Below are 21045 nucleotides of genomic sequence, written 5' to 3'. Positions count from 1 at the left end.
ATGTATGTAGCACAGATGTAGGGGGGTTGATAAGGTCATGTATGTAGCACAGATGTAGTGGGGATGATAAGGTCATGTATGTAGCACAGATGTAGTGGGGATGATAAGGTCATGTATGTAGCACAGATGTAGTGGGGATGATAAGGTCATGTATGTAGCACAGATGTAGTGGGGATGATAAGGTCATGTATGTAGCACAGATGTAGTGGGGATGATAAGGTCATGTATGTAGCACAGATGTAGTGGGGATGATAAGGTCATGTATGTAGCACAGATGTAGTGGGGATGATAAGGTCATGTATGTAGCACAGATGTAGTGGGGATGATAAGGTCATGTATGTAGCACATATGTAGTGGGGATGATAAGGTCATGTATGTAGCACATATGCAGTGGGGATAAGGTCACGTATGTAGCACATATGCAGTGGGGATAAGGTCATGTATGTAGCACTGTGCTGTGAGCTAGGAGCATCCTCTCATCCCTCATCTCCGTGGACCAGTCCCCCCCCCCAGCTCTCCACCAATCAGCGGCCGCCTTACATGCCGGCACGGGGCGGTCACATGACAGGACCCGGCTCCCTCTGAGCGGACAGGTAGAGCCGGGGACGGGGTGATGGCTGCGGACGAGCTGGCTGCTAGGCTGCACCGGCGGCTGAGGATGGGGGACCCGGAGGAGGCTGAGCGGGAGCCGCCGGGCAGGAGGGTCTTCAACCCCTACACCGAGTTCAGGGAGTTCAGCAGAAAGCAGATCAAGGACATGGAGGAGATGTTCCGCCGGTGAGAGAGGGGTGACCCCGGCACATGGGGGGATACTGCCCCCGGCACATGGGGGGATACTGCCCCCGGCACATGGAAGGTGACTGCCCCTCCATCCTTCCCATCACTAGCACTGTGTACTTACCCCTGCCCTAAGTACTGCACCCCCCCTCTATACACTGCTGCCAGCCCCCTGCACCACCTCTATACACACTGCTGCCAGCCCCCTGCACCCCCTCTATACACACTGCTGCCAGCCCCCTGCACCCCCTCTATACACTGCTGCCAGCCCCCTGCACCCCCTCTATACACACTGCTGCCAGCCCCCTGCACCCCCTCTATACACTGCTGCCAGCCCCCTGCACCCCCTCTATACACTGCTGCCAGCCCCCTGCACCACCTCTATACACACTGCTGCCAGCCCCCTGCACCACCTCTATACACACTGCTGCCAGCCCCCTGCACCACCTCTATACACACTGCTGCCAGCCCCCTGCACCACCTCTATACACACTGCTGCCAGCCCCCTGCACCACCTCTATACACACTGCTGCCAGCCCCCTGCACCCCCTCTATACACACTGCTGCCAGCCCCCTGCACCCCCTCTATACACACTGCTGCCAGCCCCCTGCACCCCCTCTATACACACTGCTGCCAGCCCCCTGCACCCCCTCTATACACACTGCTGCCAGCCCCCTGCACCCCCTCTATACACTGCTGCCAGCCCCCTGCACCCCCTCTATACACTGCTGCCAGCCCCCTGCACCCCCTCTATACACACTGCTGCCAGCCCCCTGCACCCCCTCTATACACTGCTGCCAGCCCCCTGCACCCCCTCTATACACACTGCTGCCAGCCCCCTGCACCCCCTCTATACACACTACTGCCAGCCCCCTGAACCCCCTCTATGCACTGCTGCCAGCCCCCTGCACCCCCTCTATGTACTGCTGCCAGCCCCCTGCAATCTTCCCACTGTCTAATGGTAAATGAAATACAAGCCCTGTTGGTAGCGCTCCCCAGCTTCTAGATCAGGGGTTACCCCCCCAGGTTTGATTCTTATCTCAGTGAATGGGTTAATGTCATGACTGTAGCTATGCAGGGTGGGGGCTATGTGTAGAAAATGGCTATTCCATTCACTACTAGGTTGTGGATGCACTTGTCACTATGTAGGATAAATCATTCTCTGCTATAGGTTTTCCTGGAAGGGTGCAGGTTGCACTTATTTCTTTGTGGCAGAAAATAAAAATTGGGGATGCTCAGTAATTTGCTATTATGATGCTCCTATGTGCCTCCAAGCACTATTGTAGTAATTAATTGTATTTTCTCCATTTAAAATGTCAGAGCACACAGCAGGATTTCAGTAGGTCTCTTACAGTAGATCAAATACATTTCAACAGGTACTGTGTGTTGTTGTTTTTTTTTTGGTTTTTTTTTATCTGTGTGTGTTTTCTGTAAACTCCTTGTTTATTTCTATTATACAGCTGTTCTTTATTGATGATTACTGTGGGATAGAGATCCTTATTGTACACACAGATTGGCTCATTTTAGTAGTAAAATGTGTATTCCGAGCTGTGCAACAAATTTCTCTTGCATTTCATAATGTCTACCTTATATAGGCTACGGATCCATTTTTATCTCCTGCTTAGTCTAGGTTGTACTAGACTAGCATATGGGATCTTCCCATTAAGACTAACACTTTTTGGACAAATACATTGACAATAATGTATAGTAAATGTATTTTACTAGGCATATAGAAGAAAAAATGAATCATTCATGTTAAGCTTGTCATAGTAGAACAGACGGTACTGCAGCAATCTATCACACAACTGCATGTGTCTAAAGATATATAGAATTGGAAAATTAACAAGAGATCTCTACTAATGTTGCATAATGAATTGGTGTGTAGGTTTATGAACAGTCAAAAATATGCATTTAATGCAAAGCAGGTCACACTTGTGTATGTTTACTATGAATAAATAGATAGATGATGATGAAAGCTGGTGTTATCAGTCAATGTACTGTAGATGGCTAAAATAACATTTCCATTTTTTCTAAAACAGTGAATTTTTTTTTCTTATCCCACAAATGTCAAACATACTGCATAAAATGAATGGGTCTATGTAATTTTCCCACTAAAAACTCACAATGAAAATAATGTGTGTGTACATGTGTGTGTATGAATGTGTGTGTACATGTATATGTGTATGCATGCGTGTGTGTATGTATATGTATGTATGTGTGTGTGTGTGTGTGTGTGTGTGTGTGTGTGTATATGTATATATATATATATATATATATATATATATATATATATATATATATATATATATATATATATATTATTGTCCACTTTATTGGGTACTCCTTTCTAGTAGTGGGTAAGACTGCCCCCTCTTCCTCTAGAACATCCTGAATTCTTCATGACTTGGATCCAGTAAGGTGCTGGAAGCATTCCTTAGAGATTCTGGTCCATGGTGACAACACATAGTTGCCTCCAGATTTTTATTTTTTTTTGCCTGCACGTTCATGCTGCGATTCTCTTGTTCCACCACATTGGATTGAGCTGTGGTGACTGTGGAGGCCTATGGTGTTATGACTTGTTATCCATGTGGAGGTTTACTGTGGCTATAAAGGGATGCACATGGTCGGCAATATTACTTAGGTAGGCTGCGGCATTTAAACAGTGTTCAATTGTATTAATGGACCTAATCTGTGTCAAGAAACCTACTCGCCACCACTAGCCTGCACCACACCAGGCAGGGTATATCCATGTATTCATGTTTATGCCAAATCCTTACCCCACCCATCAGCATGTCGCAGCAGAAAACAAAATTCATCAGACCAGGCTACATTTTTCTAATATTCAGCCGTCCAGTGGGTAGACTGTTCCACCTGTAGCCTCAGCTTCCTGTTCTTACCTGATGGGAGTAGAACCTAGTGTGGTCTTCTGCTGCAGTAGTCCATCCACTTCAAGGTTCGACGTCCTGTGTGTTCAGAGATGCTCTTCTGCATACCACTGGTGTAACACATCTCCATTTGAATTACTGTCTCCTTCCTGCCAGCTTGTACCAGTTTTGCCATTCTACCCTGACCCCTCTCATTAACAAGGCATTTTGCTCACTGTTTGATTTTTTGTTTTTTGCACTAGTGGCTGTTGTAAAAATCCTAGGAGATCAGCAGCCTCAGAGATACTCCTACCACCCCGTTTGGCACCATGGTCAAAAGTCACTTGGATCACATTTCTTCCCCATTCTGGTGTTTGGATGAACAACAACTGAACCTCTTGACCATGCCTGCGTGCTTTTATGCATTGAGTTGCTGCCACATGATTGGCTGATTAGATAATTGCATTAGCGAGCAGGGGTACTGCGTTTACATTGGGTGTAGTTTTGCATATCCATTTCCTTGGTGGATTGAAAGCAAATCTTCTAATAATTTAAAATCGAGAAGAAAACTGTTTTGGGAGCACTTTTTACCTTCATAATTAGCGTACAGTCACTCCTAAAATAATGTAAAAAAACGTGTTGTATAGCTTTTCTAGGTGTATTTGTGTGGGTTTCATCCAGGTGCTCCGGTTTCCTCCCACACTCCAAAAACATACTAGTAGGTTAATTGGCTGCTATCAAAATTGACCCTAGTCTGTCTGTGTGTCTGTGTATGTATATTAGGGAATTTAGACTGTAAGCCCCAATGGGGCAGGGACTGATGTGAATGAGTTCTCTGTACAGCGCTGCGGAATCAGTGGCGCTATATAAATTGATGATGATGATGATGGGTAAAAGTATTTTAGTCGGTTGTTTAGCACCAAAATTATTGCTTGGCAGCATTGTGCCAGTGTTCTACTTATTTCTCTAGTAGAAACCCTTCGTTTGCAATCTATGTATGGATCTTATTTCATTGTACTGTAACAGAACAATCCTTATTTCTACTGTAACTCATATTAACGCAATTATACAGAAATAAGTTGTTCTCCGCACTGAATAATGTATGCCCACAACTACTTCAGTATTAAAAGCTATATTTAAAAAAAAAAAAAAAAAGTGACAAGGTACAATTATATATTTTTGGTGCAATGTATGTGGCAGACTTTCCAATACGGGTGACAACGCAGAAACAAGCACCTGCTCTAACGTCTGACGGCAATGTCCACTACATTGGCGTCTCTTCTCAATGATCAATGATTCTCAGTAATGCTCTCCTTCTTTCAGCTGTCAAAAACTAAACAGAGGAGAGGTAGAAATGAATTTCCTTGGCTGTACAAAGATACGAAGCCAGGCCAACTAACTACCACACTCTGCCCAATGTTTCTGTCTGTACCCCTGTAGGCTAACAGCAGTGTTTCTTAAACCTGGTCCTCAGGACCCCTAACAGTGCAGGTTTTCCATATCTCCTTGCTTTAGCACAGGTGTAGTGATTACTGACTGACACATTGTAACAGATCCACAGGTGGTCTAATTATATCACTGGTCACCTGGAAATCCTGCCCTGTTATGAGCCCTGAGGACTGGATTTGAGAAACACTGGCCTACAGTAAGAATGGGGCTGACCATTGAAAAACCATGTGACTGTTGAGATAAGTCTGTGGTGCAGGGACAGATGGTATTCCATCATTTATTTATTTATTTTGTTCTTAAATCACCGGTCAGTGCAGTCTTTTACATTATCACAGAACACTCTGCTCAAAGTAAATATAACCTGACTGACTATCTTTAATAGAAAAAAATAGCAATAAGATGGCGGATTTCAGTAGCAGAGGATGAGATTGTAGAAGCTTTAAAAGGTTAAGAGTTGTGTACTTTGGAATAATCCTCTACTTTATAAACTGTGTTGTCGCATTTAGGAGAAAGTCTGAAAGCAGCTTTGTGAGGATGCAGAGACCGGTGCTTATGTTAGTGTTGTTTGTTAGTGTTGTTGCCCTTGATGAGTGCTCGACGTGGACATTTTAAAGTGACGGTATGAGAATGGATTGTGATAGTTTTACGATGAATGCCGTAGGAGTAGTGGCGGCACGGTATACCACCGTATACACCCCCACGTCCACCACTGCCCTGGATACAGACATTGTTTATTCATTGACACCAGTCTCTGCCCCAGTGGAGCTTACAATCTAATTTTGTCGACACAGGCACACAAACATACTAAGGCCCATGTAGATAGGAGCCAACCTATTCACAAGTATGATTTTGGAGAGTGGGAGGAAGCCAGTACATGGATCAAACTCATGCGGACATGGAAAGAACCTTTAGCTTCCACATAGGTAGTGCCCTGGTTGGATTTAAACATGAGGCAGCAATGCTAACCACAGTGTGTGTTTTGTCTGTACACGGCCTCTGATCGGATGACTACAGTCAGTTTCCAATAAGGTCATTTTCGGCTAATTACAAGGTAGAGGTTGGGGAATGGGCAAAACTCTACCAAATTGTTATGCATTGCCTATTACATGGAGTATAGAAACATTAAAAATTAAGTATTGTGTTAAGGTTGAAAGATTGGTGATTGATTACCGTGTGTGTGCCAGGACCATATACAGACTGTGCCCAGGATGCACGGTTGATGTGACCCATGGCACGGATTGTCGGCTATAAAGGCACTTTTGGCTGCTAGAACAATTAACACTAGATGAACAGAGTAATTATAGGGTGTGTATGTTGATCAGTGCAGTTCCAATTAGAATAGTTTTTTTGATGAGCCAGTAACTGCCTATGGGGGGATGGAAAATGTAAAAATAGCGCAAAATACATTGAAATCCACAATCATTCATGTTTCCCTAATGCAGAGCATTTTATTTAATCTTCCCAGGAAACGCATGTAATTGTAACAGCATTGTCTCCTAGCTCCACTGGTGCCGGGAGAGGTTATCCCAGTTACTGAAGTGTAGTCCTCTCTGGTTTATTTACGGTTTGTGTTTCTTGTTCAGGGAAATGTATGTTCTTTTAATAACTGGAAATCGTATGAAGTCCCTGTGCTGAATACAGTTCAGTTTACCAGTTACCAATACAATAATTGGCATATAGCCATATTTGTCAATCAAATATACTATAATTATACGTAAGGATGTATTTGTGCTTGTAAGGGCTGTTTGTACGCCTATCTGGCTGTCATAGAGAATTGTGAATAAATCCGTTTTCATTGTTTGCAGTGTACTATTTATCTCCAGAGGAGAAGTACTGACATAAAGCTGGATCTGCAGACCATACGCGTTTCTTGTAGTCCGTTCCAGTTACCGTTTTCTGTGGGTACTTCTCCATACAGGACAATAACTCCTAACGTGCTCTACAATCCGCTGAACGCAGCTCAGTCATTATCAGCACTAATTGGCCCCATGTGATTTGACACCATCTCCCAATGACCTGATTTGGCCACAGTTCTTGCCTTTCAGTGCTCGGAAACGAATGCCCATATACACTGCCCACTCGCACGTATACATTTGGTTTCATTTTAACTCTTTCCTGTCCACCCAAAACAAAACATTTTGGTTTTGAGCGATGTTCTTCAGCTGAAAAAAGTTAAAGGAAGCTACGTCCAATAAGTATGTATAGGTATTATCGTAAGTACCAGTAGCTATAGTAACCATTATTTTGTCCCGTCCGATAGGTATGATGCGGGTAAGGACGGCTTCATCGATCTCATGGAGCTGAAGCTGATGATGGAGAAGCTGGGAGCATCTCAGACCCACCTGGGCCTTAAGGACATGATTAGAGAAGTGGATGAAGATTTTGATGGAAAACTCAGCTTCAGGGAGGTGAGTCAGATTCCGCTGCATCATCCGTGAGATTTACTTACTGCTCACAGGAGGTTTACAGTGATTCATTGGGCTTTTATTAATAAGATTATTTTAATGCAAGAAGTAAACCACAGCACTGGGGGGTGACCGCGCTCCCATGAAATTAAGCTGGAAAGTTACAAATTAACCGGTTCAGCCTACAACATTGCTTAGGGTCTTTTATTTTTTAGATCGTACAGACAATTGCTTTCAAACAGGATCCATACTGGTCTGAATGATGATACCCGCACTATGACGTTTATACAACCCCATAGAACACAATATCTCACTTACCCAGCTATGGCACTTGCTCAGTCTATCCGCCCTTTCCCCAGCCTGACGCTAATGCAAGACCAGAAGCAGGGACCTAACGTAGGCCTTAGTTTAGTGTCTAATGAGCTTGCATTATTTTTAAGAAGTTAAACTATTTTCTTCTCCCAGATCTGTTTGTTTTGTGTTTTGTTTTTTTTTTGTTTTTTTACCAGACACTAAATATTGTGTGATATTCAAAATAAAAAACGTATGGTTATTTTAAATGTTAAAGGAGAGATTCCATCTTCAAAACAGTCTTGTACACCCCTCTCCCTCCCCAAACTAGTGCAAGTGGGATCCCCACTGATACTTATTCTGGGTCTCTATGGTAAAGTAAGGCCAGAAAAAAAAAAAAGAAAATTTTCTAATGGACAATAAATACCATGTTACAATGCAAGGGGTGCAAATTAGTTTATTATTTTGAGCTAGAGATGCTCAGGCTCGGTTCCCCGAGAACCAAACACACCCGAACTTAGCAGATCCGAGTACCGAGCCGGCTCGGGACTTTCGCGCGCCCTCGGAACTGAAAACGAGGCATTGTTATGTCATTGGATCTCAGATCACACAAGCTTTGGATTCTATAAGTACCGCCCTCCACGGCGATCCAGCGCTATTTCACAGAGGGACACGGAAGGGGTAGCACAGTTCTTGGCAGTCTCTAGTGCAGTTGGGCAGCGTCATAGGTAGATAAGAGAGAGGAGGGGTAGCAGTGTTCTTCAAAGTCTCCAGTAACATTCAGGAGAGCTCCATTGCTAATTGTCTTTGCTGAAATACAAATAATAGGTCTGGCAGTCTTGGTCTTCTAAGTCTGCAGTCTTTGTTTGAAAGCGTATGAAAATAATATTGTGACCTGTGAGGTGGTCAAAATTGACTGCAAATGACTTGAAATTAGTGTTATTGAGGTTAATAATAATGTAGGGGTGTTTTTTTAATACATCAAAGTCTCTTGCACCAGAGGAAGCTCCCACAAAAGATATATTTCCTAGAGACCTATCTGCGGCTTTCAACTCAAAATGGCTTGTAAAGAGCGTGAACACCCCTTTACATTGCTAGGCTCGCCCACTATCTCCCCCCGTTCCACCTCTCTAAGCACAGAGAGGTGAAGGAGGGAGATCCATCTGTCGGGGTACAAACTGAGGCGGATCTTTGGCCAAAAGTGCTAAACAGAAGGACTTCTGACCGACTCTAAATCAGGCCCTTAGTCTTTATACGGGTTGGGTACCATTTTCCAATGTTGGCAATTCCGACATCGGTGAAACCTTGAAACCTACAAAAAAATTGTGATTTAAAGAATGGCTACAAAACTAAAATAATGACTTACAATAAAAATCACAGTGGACATCCTTACGCTACATACGTCACTCTCCATATCCGCAGAGATATCTCGGTATTTAAATCACCAATGCCAGGACCCCACTACTTCTCATTTACATGTTGGGGTCCTGGCATTGACGATTTAAATACCGAGATGTCTCTGCAGATATGGAGAGTGATTTCTCAGTGCATTTACAGTCTGTATCTGCAGATGACTGGAACAAGATGCCTGTATTAGCATTTGGGTACGTTGTGCTTGCACAAACACATTATTGTGTATGGGGTCATGAAAACCAATGAGTTCTATATTTAGACCCATTTACATGCTTTGTACTGGCTTTCATTAAATGTATTCTAAGAATGTTTTTAACACCAACGGGTATGAAGCCCAGACCCTTGAAAAGGTGCACACATTTTTTTTATCTGGAGCAATAGACAAATCTATATTTCTGCTATTGCTTCAATCAATTAAATGAACAATGGAATGGGAGAATTACCTTGGAGATTATTTTTTTGTATTTTTCTTAGCTAAGGAATGTGATATAAACGGCTATCTCTGTTCGTAAAGGAAATGGCTACATACACTATCCTCCCCCAGCCAAAAAAAAACCCTTGCTTAGGTAGATTAATAGGTCATTTCCTTTGAAGCAAAGCCATGATAATGGTCTAGCTCTAGAAGTGTAAGCCACCTCTGAGCTTAAAGGGGTCGAAGGAGCATTTTGGCAAGGGAGGATCATTTTAAAAGCCCATTAAGATTGTTGCTGTATAATTTATAGGCTCCCTCTTCAGCTCCTATGGCCTTAGTAGCTGCTTCCTGTGCACTGTAGATGGAATGTGCACTAATTCCCAGCATTCCGCTGAGCTATAAACATGCTTCTGTGTGCACTAATGTAATGCACAGCATGCACTGACCTCACCCAACCCCCCCATCTCATGGGCATGTCCATCGGTGAGTGACCGGCTGATATGTGAGCACTGAACTGACTATCTAACATTACATGTTATATGAAGGGAGGCTGCCAAGTGAAAACAGATTTAGGAAATAAATTGGATTTCAACAGTAATTGCAATCTGTTATGTATAAGATATATCTACAGTTGATCAAGATAATGGTTTGGAACTGTGGTTGTTAAATATTGTGAGTGTTTAAATCTTGTACCCTACCAGCTGTCCTGGTAAAAGTGTTTATCACTGAAGGTGAAAAACAGTGGGCGGTACATAGTACATGCCCCCCTCCTGCAGAAAGTTGGTGGATCTTTGCCCTCCTTGTGGTTTTGTCCCAGCTGACTGCAGGTCTACATTTGTGGCTTCTGCACAGTAGCATGATTTTTATTTCAGGATTATGGGGTAATTAGGACCGTCTCACTATGTACTGCACACCGTTTGGCATTACCATCACTCCTGACTTTATATTTGGCAGAGCTCAGTGTAAGGAGAGGCTACTATAGTCTGTCACCTTCACCTGTCATGATCTGACCAAAGGAACATTGCTCATTCTGTTGGACATTGGTAGTGGCTAGTTGCCTGGTAAATATGCTTAAACACATCATGGCCTATGTCCAGATATAAATACATTAGGGCAGGACAGTAAAGAGCTAATAGTAAGACGTACTACTAAAATTAGGCGGTTTTCAGTAGGTAAAGCCCGTCAGACACTGCAGAAGAACATTGACCTCTCATCAGCGCTCGTTTCCCTTTAACGATGTGGCACGGACCTTTAATGCTCACAAGGACAACACAATTATATGCTGAAAGAGCAGCAGCCTGTGATTCTTTATAACGCAGGAATGTGCTGCTATCAGATTGAGTCAGCAGAGGTTTTGCTGCTGTGATCCTACGTTGTTCATTTTCCCCAGTCCCTGGCAGTGCTGTGAATGGACAGATGTCTATTCATAAGCTACGGATTGGTCACCAGTAAAGCTGGCAACTTTTTTTTTTTTGTCAGTGTCTGACATTAGCGATGGAGAAATGTATTCTGTGTGCGATAAAGAACATTTTCATGGACGAGTAGAGGTGGGAGATGTATCTAGCAGAAAAAATATTGCAGTATCTACCACCATCGTATATTCTGTCAACATGGTTAGATTGCTACCAACATCTGAAAATTGGGTTGGGTGGGGGGTTCCTGTGCACAGATGGGGGTCCAGTATATGTCCAGTCACTTCCCCTAAATAATTCCTATTTGTTGCATAGTTTCCTGCAAGTTTTTGTTTTTACAGGTTGTAACTATCTCCTATTATTAACCCAGATAACCAATAAATTGATAACCTATGAAGCCTGGTGATTGCATGGAATACCTGTTATGAAGATGATGTAGTTACTTAAAGCATTGTATCTATTTATCTAAGTATGTTACCATTTAAGCTCTTTAACAAATTGTACAAAATTATGACAGCTTTTTATTTATAAAAATGAAAAAAACATTCAGGCTACCCAGAGACTATACCTCTCTACCAAAAACAAGAGGTCTGGCATCCTCCCAATTTGGAAAAATGTCAATTGAGCAGCCTATTGGATGATTTAAAAGTTCGGCATTCATCACTTCCCCAAAAGCTGTGGGCTAGATTTGAAGATGGTATGAACGCAATGTTACCAATAAAAGATCTATTATGGATACACCCTAATGAAAGACCAATTAACAAAGACACTCCTAAAACCACTATAGACTTACTTACTTCAAGTGTGGGACAAAACCTTTATTAATACAAAGGAGTACTTGTCGCCTTACCATGTTGGATTTGTTATATGTTCTTTAAAAATGAACACAAATCATCTAAGTGTACAAAAAAAGAAAAGGATCAGGGGCCTGATTCATTAAGGATCTTAACTTAAGAAACTTCTTATTTATGTCTCCTGGACCAAACCATGTTACACTGCAAGGGCTGCAAATTAGTATTCTGTTTTGCACAGAAGTTAAATACTGTCTGTTTTGTCATGTAGCATGTTGTGTGATTGTTAGGCCACTTTATTATTATTGTATTGTAGGTGTGTGTAAGTACTTGTACAGATATTATATTGTCTCTAAAACCTTTTATTTTATTCCCTTTCTCTAAGTTTCTTTTAATCTTCCGCAAAGCTGCAGCGGGGGAGCTGGAGGAGGACAGCGGGCTGCACGCTCTAGCGCGACTGTCAGAAATCGATGTTTCCATTGAGGGCGTGAAGGGAGCAAAGAGCTTTTTTGAAGCCAAGGTAATCCAATGCGAAACATAGGTAGATCCATATAATAAGTGTAACCGTAAAATACTTCAGAAGGGTTATTTACTCACCGCAATATACGCAGCAAATTCATCAATGTCCTGAGATCGTTTTGTGCGCTAAACAAATATTTCTCTGTTGTCATATCGGGGGACACTGCGAAACATTGGAGTATATTCGGTGGTCCGGGAGTCAGGGGCAACTATCCTTGGTTTTCAGTGTCCTTTGGAGTAGGGCATGTTTTAATAGGGCTCCTGCCCTGGAGTTTTTATTTTATTTATCATTGTGTTCGGCTCAGGGACACCTCTCCAGGAGTAGATAGCCTGCGGACTTCATCCACTCCGGGTCCCTGAGCCCAGGTGAGTAGCCTGTGGGCTTACCTCTCCTCCAACACGCTGCGTCAGCAGCTAATGAGGACAGCCTCAAGTGCAGCAGACCACTCAGGTGCTGCGGTCGTATCCCCACTAGGCAATGAGCAGTTCTGTGGACAGCAGAGTACACTCGGCCGGGGGGCAGGCAGCCACAGGACAGTACACTGTGGCTGCACTTACTTGGGGGCATTCAGTGGGGCGAGTAGGATGGCCCCCAACCCTCCCCCCTCTCCCCATGGCGTGTTTCTTTAGCGGAGACGCCATTTTCCTTTCAGCCCGTCGTCTCCTCCGCTGTGCTCCTTTTGTTGCTAAGTCTCATTTATATAGGTTTTTTTCGTATACATTTAAACTGTTTTTCATACTTTTTTTTTCTACCCTGTTACTTCTGGTGTCGCATGAGTATGTGTGATAATATAGTATTATATAGGAGTCAATGACCAGTTTGTCCGTATATACTACTACTGGGTCACTGCAGGAATATTTATCTCTGTCCTTTCTCTAGTAATTTGTGGGAGTTAAATTTACCACTATGGCTGAGAAAGGGACTCCCCACGATGGTATCGGGGTGACCGGCTTTCCTTTTTGCAGATATACAGGATGGTGGTGGGAACAGTCCACTGCCGCGCGTAATTTCCAGCTGTATTAGTTACCAATGCGTTTCGATATCCATCCTGAATATCTGTCGGTCACCCCGATACCATTGTGGGGAGTACATTTCTATATGCGTATTTCTAATGTGATTGGGGTAAGAGTCCACCTTCTATCCATGTGGATTAATTTCCATCTGGGGATCATTGTTATTTTTAAAATTGTTTTTATCTTTTTAATAAACATGTCACTAATAGTGCATTATCATTTACATTTCTTTGTTTCTATTCATGGAGTGAGCTGATCTTAAAGGGATATTGCACGTATTTGGCTTTAAGAAGATGACACATCTTTGATATACAACACGATGTTACAGTCAATATTCTGTGAGTGCATTCACAACGGGGGTGTTGAGTTGCTCACGTGGTGGTATTGATTATTCTTATTAATCACCTAAGAGAAGATTACTTGGGGAACATATCTATGTGAATTATTATTTTCAGTATTACACTATGTTGTGTTTTTTCAATTTATTTTTAATATCTATATTACGTGGGAGGAAGATTTAAGAAAAATTTATGGCACAGACTTCTTGTTGGACTTTTTGATCAATTAGAAATTGAACTACACAATCTTTGGGACTGTTGCACATGTTTTGAGTATAAGATTGTTGATTGGCAGCACCATCTCTGTTTTCCAAATTCTTTTTGAATATTGTTTGATTTTCAGGTTTACGGATCAGAAGCCAGAAAACAGAGGGCAGCTCCTGATTGTCGGCACTAATATCTTTTAGTCTCTGAGTTGTTTAGAGAGTCTGGTGAGGAGGACTCTTATAGCATTGAGGATTCCTCCACTGTTAAGAGCATGGACGACCTAGTTTTGAGTTTTCGGAAAAGTTTAGGGTTTGTAGATCCTCAGGTTTCAGACTCTGCTGGTTTCTCCCTTTTTAAACGTTAAAAGCAACAAGTGATCTGTATCCCTCTGTCTCCTCAGCTGTTAGACCTGATTTCAGAAGCCTGGCAGAAACCTGACCACAAAAAATTGAAATCCCTTTACCCCTTGGCATCTGCCAAATGGGAGAATCCTCCCATTGTCCTCCTAATCAAAACCACTGCTATCTCTGTGCAGGGTGGTGTTTCACTCCAGGACACCACAGTTAAAAATTATTTTTTACTTCGCTCAGTTTACTTGGCAGCGGGCAGCCTCTTCATACCGGGTATGTCTAGTGCCTGGGTACACAAAGCTATTCAGGCATGGGCAGAACAGTTGGCTAAGTGTTTGCAAGAGAATCATCAGATCACAAAGAGGCTTCAGATTTTTTCAAGATAAGCATCTTTGGATGCGATCTCTGTTAATTCTAAGCTGTCTGCGTTCCTTGTAACTATGCAGAGCCAGACTCAAAACATATTCTAGAATCTTTCCCTTTTAACGCAGTGACCCTCTTTGGATGTCCGTTGAACCAGATCATTTAAGTGGCCATATGTGGTAAAAGCTCTTTTTTTTTCGGTTAGCCACACTAAACCTAAACAACCCAGGTTTCAATCCTTTTGACCCTTCAGTAGGTCAGTGTCGTCTTCACTTTGCGGTCTGCGAGGCCTGTCATCCGTTCCGAGCTTTACACTTGGGCCCCCCCAAGGGTGTTTGGGAAAGTAATGGCCGTCATGGCGGGTTTCCTCCATTTTTAGGTCGTCACGGTTGCTCCTTATCTAAACAACCTGTTAAAGGCCCTGTTTCATTCGGTCCTGCTCAGCCATCTTTGTCTGGAAGTGCATGGTTGGATCATGAACCTTCCCAAGCCTTCCTTAATCCCCGCTCAAAGAATACGTTTTTTTGGCCTTGACTTTTACACCAGATGTTAGCAGGTGTTTCTTCCGGAGGACAAGGATCTCTCAATTCTGTCTAAAACCAGGTCCCTCCTAGCAAGGGAATAACGTGTCACTTGCTGTTGGGAACCATGGTATCCGTGTTGGAAGCAGTACCCAGGGCCGGATTAAGGGAATGGAGGCCCCTGGGCTAAGGGGGCCTCCATTCCCCCGTGATCCGAGCCATTTTCATCCCGGGAGTAGAAAACTGCGAGGCAGATTAACTCGGCTGCAACAAAATCTATCCATGAGAAGAGTCTCTTCATGGGGACTTGTTTTCCATTCTAGTTCAGCATTGGGGTCAGCCAGAGAGAGATCTCAAGGCACCCTGTCTGAACTTCAAGTTCCCTCTCTTCTCCACGAAGTCCAGAAATCCCACAGGGTACACTGATGCCATGACGCTTCCGTGGCAATTTCGTCTGGTGTACTTTATTTCTGTGATTCCCATGCTTTCGTGTATACTCAAGAGGCTGAAGTGGGTGCGATCGGCTGCCGATACAGTGGCCCCAGACATGCCACACGGGTGTGGTACTCGCATCCTCGGGATGGCCGTAGGTCCACCCTTCAAGTTGCCTCTTTGTCCCGATCTTTTTGTTCAAGGCCCTCTTTGTTGCCACTCTTTGGATCCTCTGGCTTTGATGGCATGGGTACTGAGACACTGATTGTTTGGGCTAGGGGTTTCTCTCATTCGGTTGTTCAGGCAATGACAAAGGCCCGAAAACCGTCATCTTCTGCCAAATATCACCAGGCGCAGAAGGCATATCTGCTCTGGTGTGAGAGACAGTTTTCACACTTCCCGATTTTAACGGCTCTCATTTGCTCTCCTTCCTTCAGGCGGATCTCGACAAAGGTCTTCATTGACGATGCAATTTTCTGCGCTCTATATTTGTCATTGCAAGTTGGCAGGTATGAAGCATGTCCAGACCTTGCTGTAAGGGTTCCTCCACGCTCAATCTCCCCATTGTGCACCCTGTTGAGCCATGGGATCTTAATTTGGTGCTTCAGGCTCTCACAGAGAGTCTTTTGAGCCTTTGGAGTCTGTGGATCTCAATTATGCCACCTAGAAGGTAGTATTCTTACTCACCATCTCTTTTGCTCGTTGGGTGTCAGTCGGGGTGTTGTGCCCTTTCAAGAGTTTCATTTGGGCCAGGCTATGCTAAAGTGGTTTCATGTAAACTAAGATTGTTTTTCCGACTTTTTCTCCTCTGTTGCAGTGTTCTGAGACGTCCTTGTTACTTTTGGCTCTTCTGTGTTTTGCAAGACTTCACACAAGCGTGGTTGGCCGGTTTCTAGGCTATCTTTTGCTTTTGTTGGATCCCTTCAACTATTCGTTTGACTTGTGTTCATTCGGCTCGGCCAGTGGGCCTGAAAGCTCGTACAACCAGGGCTGTCATTGGTGTTACGTCACGGTGCTTCAGCCGAACAGTTGTGCCGGGCAGCTACATGGCCGTTTGTCCACACCTTTGCAAAATTCTACAAGTTGGAGGACTTTGCATCTCAGGATGCTAGCTTTGGGCGCAAGGTTTTACACGCAGCCGTTTCAGAGCAATTCCTTCTGTAGGGGCAGCTATGGAATGTCCCCATGGTTTTGCAGTGTTTCCCAATAGGACCCACAGCAAAGAGATAATTTTTGTTACTCACCGTAAAATTAGTTTTCTTAGACCATTGGGGGACAGTTTCCTGTTTTACTGTTTTGGTGTGTGTTTGACCGCGTCAGGCTCTCTTCTGGGCTTTGTTATAAAAAAAACCCCAAAAAAACCAAAAACTGAGGACAGTGTCTTATAAGAGAGGCATAGTAGGGATGGAGCTATTCAGATTGAAGTGACCCTGACTCCACGACCAACTGCTATACCCCATTGTTTCCCAGTATCCCCCAATGGATTTTACATCAAGTAGAAAAAATCCTCTCTTATGAGAATGCAGCTTATGAACTCACTAGGAGCCAGTGACATCACTGTGGTGCACTCCTATTGGTGGAGAAGCCTTATCTTTGAGCCCCCAAATTGTCTGGCCACATTCAGGGCCGGATTAACCATAGGGCTAACTGGGCTACAGGCCAGGGGCCTTGGGCATCCAGGGGGCCCTTGAAAGTGCTCAGCAGCAGTATTGATCGGTTTGGGGGCTGGGGCGCCCCCAGCCCGATCAGTGCTGCTGAGCACTTTCACTGCAGTCCTTCCCCGGCGTGCTGTATTCTCCTTACTGAGGAGATCTCGTGAGTCTCACTCTCACGAGATCTCCTCAGCAAAGAGTGTACAGCGCGCCGGGGAAGGAGGAGAAGGAGGTAAGTGCCAGGGGGGGGGGGGGGGCTCGGATCACGGGGGGGGGGGCCCTCACAGGGGAATGGAGGCCCCCTTAGCCCAGGGGCCTCCATTCCCTTAACCGGCCCTGGCCACATTGTGTGCAGGTGATCTGTTCATTAACTGTTACAGCTCATCAGAATTTAATGAGTCCTCCTTATTAGCTGGTAAATATAATGCAGATTGTACAAGCTCAGCTGCTGCCTTCTCCCTACAGACACCATATTGTGCACATGCAGCATAACAGCAATGCCAAGGTAACAGTTACACGCTGTGATGAATCCACCGTATTTATTTTGAGACCACCAAATGTGACCTGGTCGCTGCCTGATGTAACAGTCTAAAGAAATTATAAAAGATTGTCTCTCTATCCTAGGCTTATTCAGCCCATTGACAGCCATTGTCATCGACACAGCGCAGAGCCCATAATCGGCCCTGTTTGTGGCCCGTGAGCAGAGTACTGGGAAGAATAGTTAGGAGTGGACCGGAACAGGGGAATCAATGTGGCTGAAGTAACACAGGCACTAGACCAGTTAAAGGACGTGCCGGTCCACTTTGGAATGAAGTACAATTCTACAGAACTGTTGTCGTGGAAACTCCCTGCGCTGACAGTATGATTGGCTCATGGTATTACAGGGGAGGTACCCCCTTCATAGCCACATATGGTGGAGTTGTACAATGGGCAGGCATTTAATTGCAGACAGAGCAGGCGGTACCTTAACATGGCCAGAGGAGCAGACCATCATTTAGGAAATAAGGGCAGGGGAACTTTAATATGAATAAACACAGTCAGGGCCGTCATCAGGGGGGGGGGTACGGCCAGTACTGCTGTGAGGGGCCCGTACAGAACTCTCCGTTTGTCCGGGCTCCCTGGACTGTCCGGGCCCCTCAGTCTGACAGACCTTGCTTCCCCTTTTTCTGACCACCTTCTCCGTGAGGGGAGGGGGGGCTTAACCGTGAAGGGGGGGGGGAGAGAGAGAGAGGGACCTTAACTGTGGAAGGGGGGGGGGGGGAGAGAGAGAGGGGGACCTTAACTGTGGAGGGGGGAGGGGAGAGAGAGGGACCTTAACTGTGGAGGGGGGGGGAGAGAGAGAGGGGGACCTTAACTGTGGAGGGGGGGGAGAGAGAGAGGGACCTTAACTGTGGAGGGGGGGGAGAGAAAGAGGGGGACCTTAACTGTGGAGGGGGGGGGGGGGGGAGAGAGAGAGGGGGACCTTAACTGTGGAGGGGGGGAGAGAGAGAGAGAGGGGGACCTTAACTGTGGAGGGGGGGGAGAGAGAGAGAGGGGGACCTTAACTGTGGAGGGGGGGGGGGAGAAAGAGACAGAGGGAGACATTAACTGTGGAGGGGGGTGGCACATGTAAGGGGAGGGGGGGGAACCTGGCATATTAGTTAGTACTGCCCCACAGTTTCTGATGGCAGCCCTGAACACATTAGTGTAAGAGAGGCGTGTATGAGCCTGGAATGAGTAGTGAAGATGAGAAGCAGCAGTTACAGAGGAGGCACTGCAGTAGTACAGTGTGTGTGTAGAGCTATGGTGTTAGGTGTGTGTGTGTGTGTGTGTGTGTAGAGCTATGGTGTTAGGTGTATGTGAGAGTGTGTGTGTGTGTGTGTGTAGAGCTATGGTGTTAGGTGTGTGTGAGAGAGGGTGTGTGTGTGTGTGTGTGTGTGTGTGTGTGTGTGTGTGTGTGTGTGTGTGTGTGTGTGCGCACATGATGTGTTTAGACCTTTGTGGGTGTAGCATAATTGTGAGTCTCACAATACACCTAGAGTGGCTATTTTGCCAGTACGGAGATGCAGTGGGCCAGACCTATACAGTCCTCTGTCTAAACCCGACCTTTGTGTCACAAACCCAATATCCTAAAACTTGACGTAAGCAATTAGCTTTTATATGCCTCGTGCAAATTAGACAATGAAAGCAACTGTCTGATTGGTTGCTGTGATATAGGGCAAACATTACACTTAAATGCAATATTATAACATTGGCCTTTCTGGGTATATGTAACAGATTTAATCTCAAAATAAGAGAAGTCTACCAATATGGATTTATACTTTTAAAATAAGTTATTCCTGTCCCATTAATCGTCTGCTGCTTAATTCTAGATGATATTATTTGAGGTATCGTTGTGTTTTTCTATGGACCAGAGTTAATTAGTTTTGGTATAAACTTTATTTTAGAATGCTAATTATTAACCTACTTTATTAGTTCGGAACATGGAAAAAGCAATTGAGTATGTTTATTCCATTTTTAAATGAATTATTGGTCTTATGCCCCCACTTCCACAGATCCAATTCTGCATGGAAGTAAATACAGACAGAGTCTGGCTTTAAGATCAACATTTTGTGAACATTCTTCTTCTATATTTGGTGTTAGGTTCTGTCAAATAAAACGGGCTGCTGTAAATATATACATTAAAAATGGCTGGTACTTCGTACTGTAAATCTGAACTCTCCTGACAAACATAGACGGTCACTACAACTGTGGATTTTCTTGTCCGACACCCAGGTAAAAGCTATCAATCATGGCAGCCGATTTGAGCAAGAGATCAAAGCAGAACAGGAAGAGAAAAAGAGACAAGCGGAAGAGAAAGAACAGCGAAAAGCTGCGTTCAAAGAGCTACAATCTGCCTTTAAGCCATAACACAGAGCAAACTATTTTCATAGCATGCACAGAGAGAAATCTATAGAGGGGTTCGCTAAATCGTGCTGTTCCGCGGTTGTATCGCCACTGATGGCTACTCTAAGCGCACAGTGGTCATCAACTCACGGACAGGCAGGATTTAGACGCTCCTATAAAATATTTGCAAAGATAAAATCTCTAATTTATTGCTTATGGTTGGATGGACCAATAAAGTGAATCATTTTATTAGTGATTTCCATTTATTTATTTTTTAATTTGTTGCAGACGCAGTATTTTTTTATATCATTCTACCGCTGTTTTCCTGTGAAATGTGTAAATAAAAAAAGGATCACGGATTTTAAGGTGTTTTTTTTGGTATCATAATAATAAGTAAGTTATTATAACTACACTAATGTGTTTGCAATGTAATGATCAAAACACAATTAGAGAACAGGGGTTAGTAAAGAATACATTATCCAAGCCTCTGACCAGTACAGCATGGGCGACGGCTGCTGTGTCTGACAGTTTGTTTGCAGGTCTCTAGAGATATTGGAATATCAACGCATAACCGACTACTAATATTTATATTGGAATTAAATATCTCCAGAGACGTGTAAACACATTCTGAGAGTATACTGAGGTTGAGTTTCTCCATTACCTGCAATCTTACAGGTGAATAAAGTTGTTTTCTGCTCATTAGACAAGACGTTCTGACATTTGCGCTCTTACCTACGTTTTCACAGAGTGGAGATACATGATTATTTGGACAACGGTCATGTGACGCTGGAATGACATCAGCACAGACATCAATCGGGTACAAACTCCATGCAAATATACATAAGCATGTTGTGCTTTTTATATGAAATGATGGCATCGTAGTATATAAGTCTTAGTTGGTGGCCTCAAAGGCAGACATCAATATAACTTATAGCTCAACACAGAACAGTTTCTGGTGTCCTCTCTGCT

General features: G+C 44.0%; 1 protein-coding gene across 1 annotated transcript; it reads left to right on the top strand.

Annotated features, from left to right (window-relative positions):
* Positions 1 to 544: 544 nt before the first annotated feature.
* LOC142106867 (EF-hand domain-containing protein D2-like) lies at positions 545 to 20435 on the top strand. The gene is made up of 4 exons (XM_075189907.1): positions 545 to 777; positions 7352 to 7499; positions 12201 to 12335; positions 19966 to 20435. Exons 1-4 carry the CDS (start codon positions 614 to 616, stop codon positions 20098 to 20100), a joined length of 582 nt encoding a protein of 193 aa, XP_075046008.1. The 5' UTR covers positions 545 to 613; the 3' UTR covers positions 20101 to 20435.
* The last annotated feature ends 610 nt before the right edge of the window (positions 20436 to 21045 follow it).

Source organism: Mixophyes fleayi, chromosome 11, assembly GCF_038048845.1.
Source record: "Mixophyes fleayi isolate aMixFle1 chromosome 11, aMixFle1.hap1, whole genome shotgun sequence".
Lineage (NCBI taxonomy): Eukaryota > Metazoa > Chordata > Amphibia > Anura > Limnodynastidae > Mixophyes > Mixophyes fleayi.
This window is presented reverse-complemented; position numbering and strand designations above follow the sequence as displayed.

Bases quoted from the DNA above. Each gene is read 5' to 3' on its own strand.
- LOC142106867 (XM_075189907.1), top strand. From the start codon at position 614: ATGGCTGCGGACGAGCTGGCTGCTAGGCTGCACCGGCGGCTGAGGATG. The intron at 778-7,351 runs GTGAGAGAGGGG...CCCGTCCGATAG, and splicing joins ATGGAGGAGATGTTCCGCCG to GTATGATGCGGGTAAGGACG. The intron at 12,336-19,965 runs GTAATCCAATGC...TCCGACACCCAG, and splicing joins AGAGCTTTTTTGAAGCCAAG to GTAAAAGCTATCAATCATGG.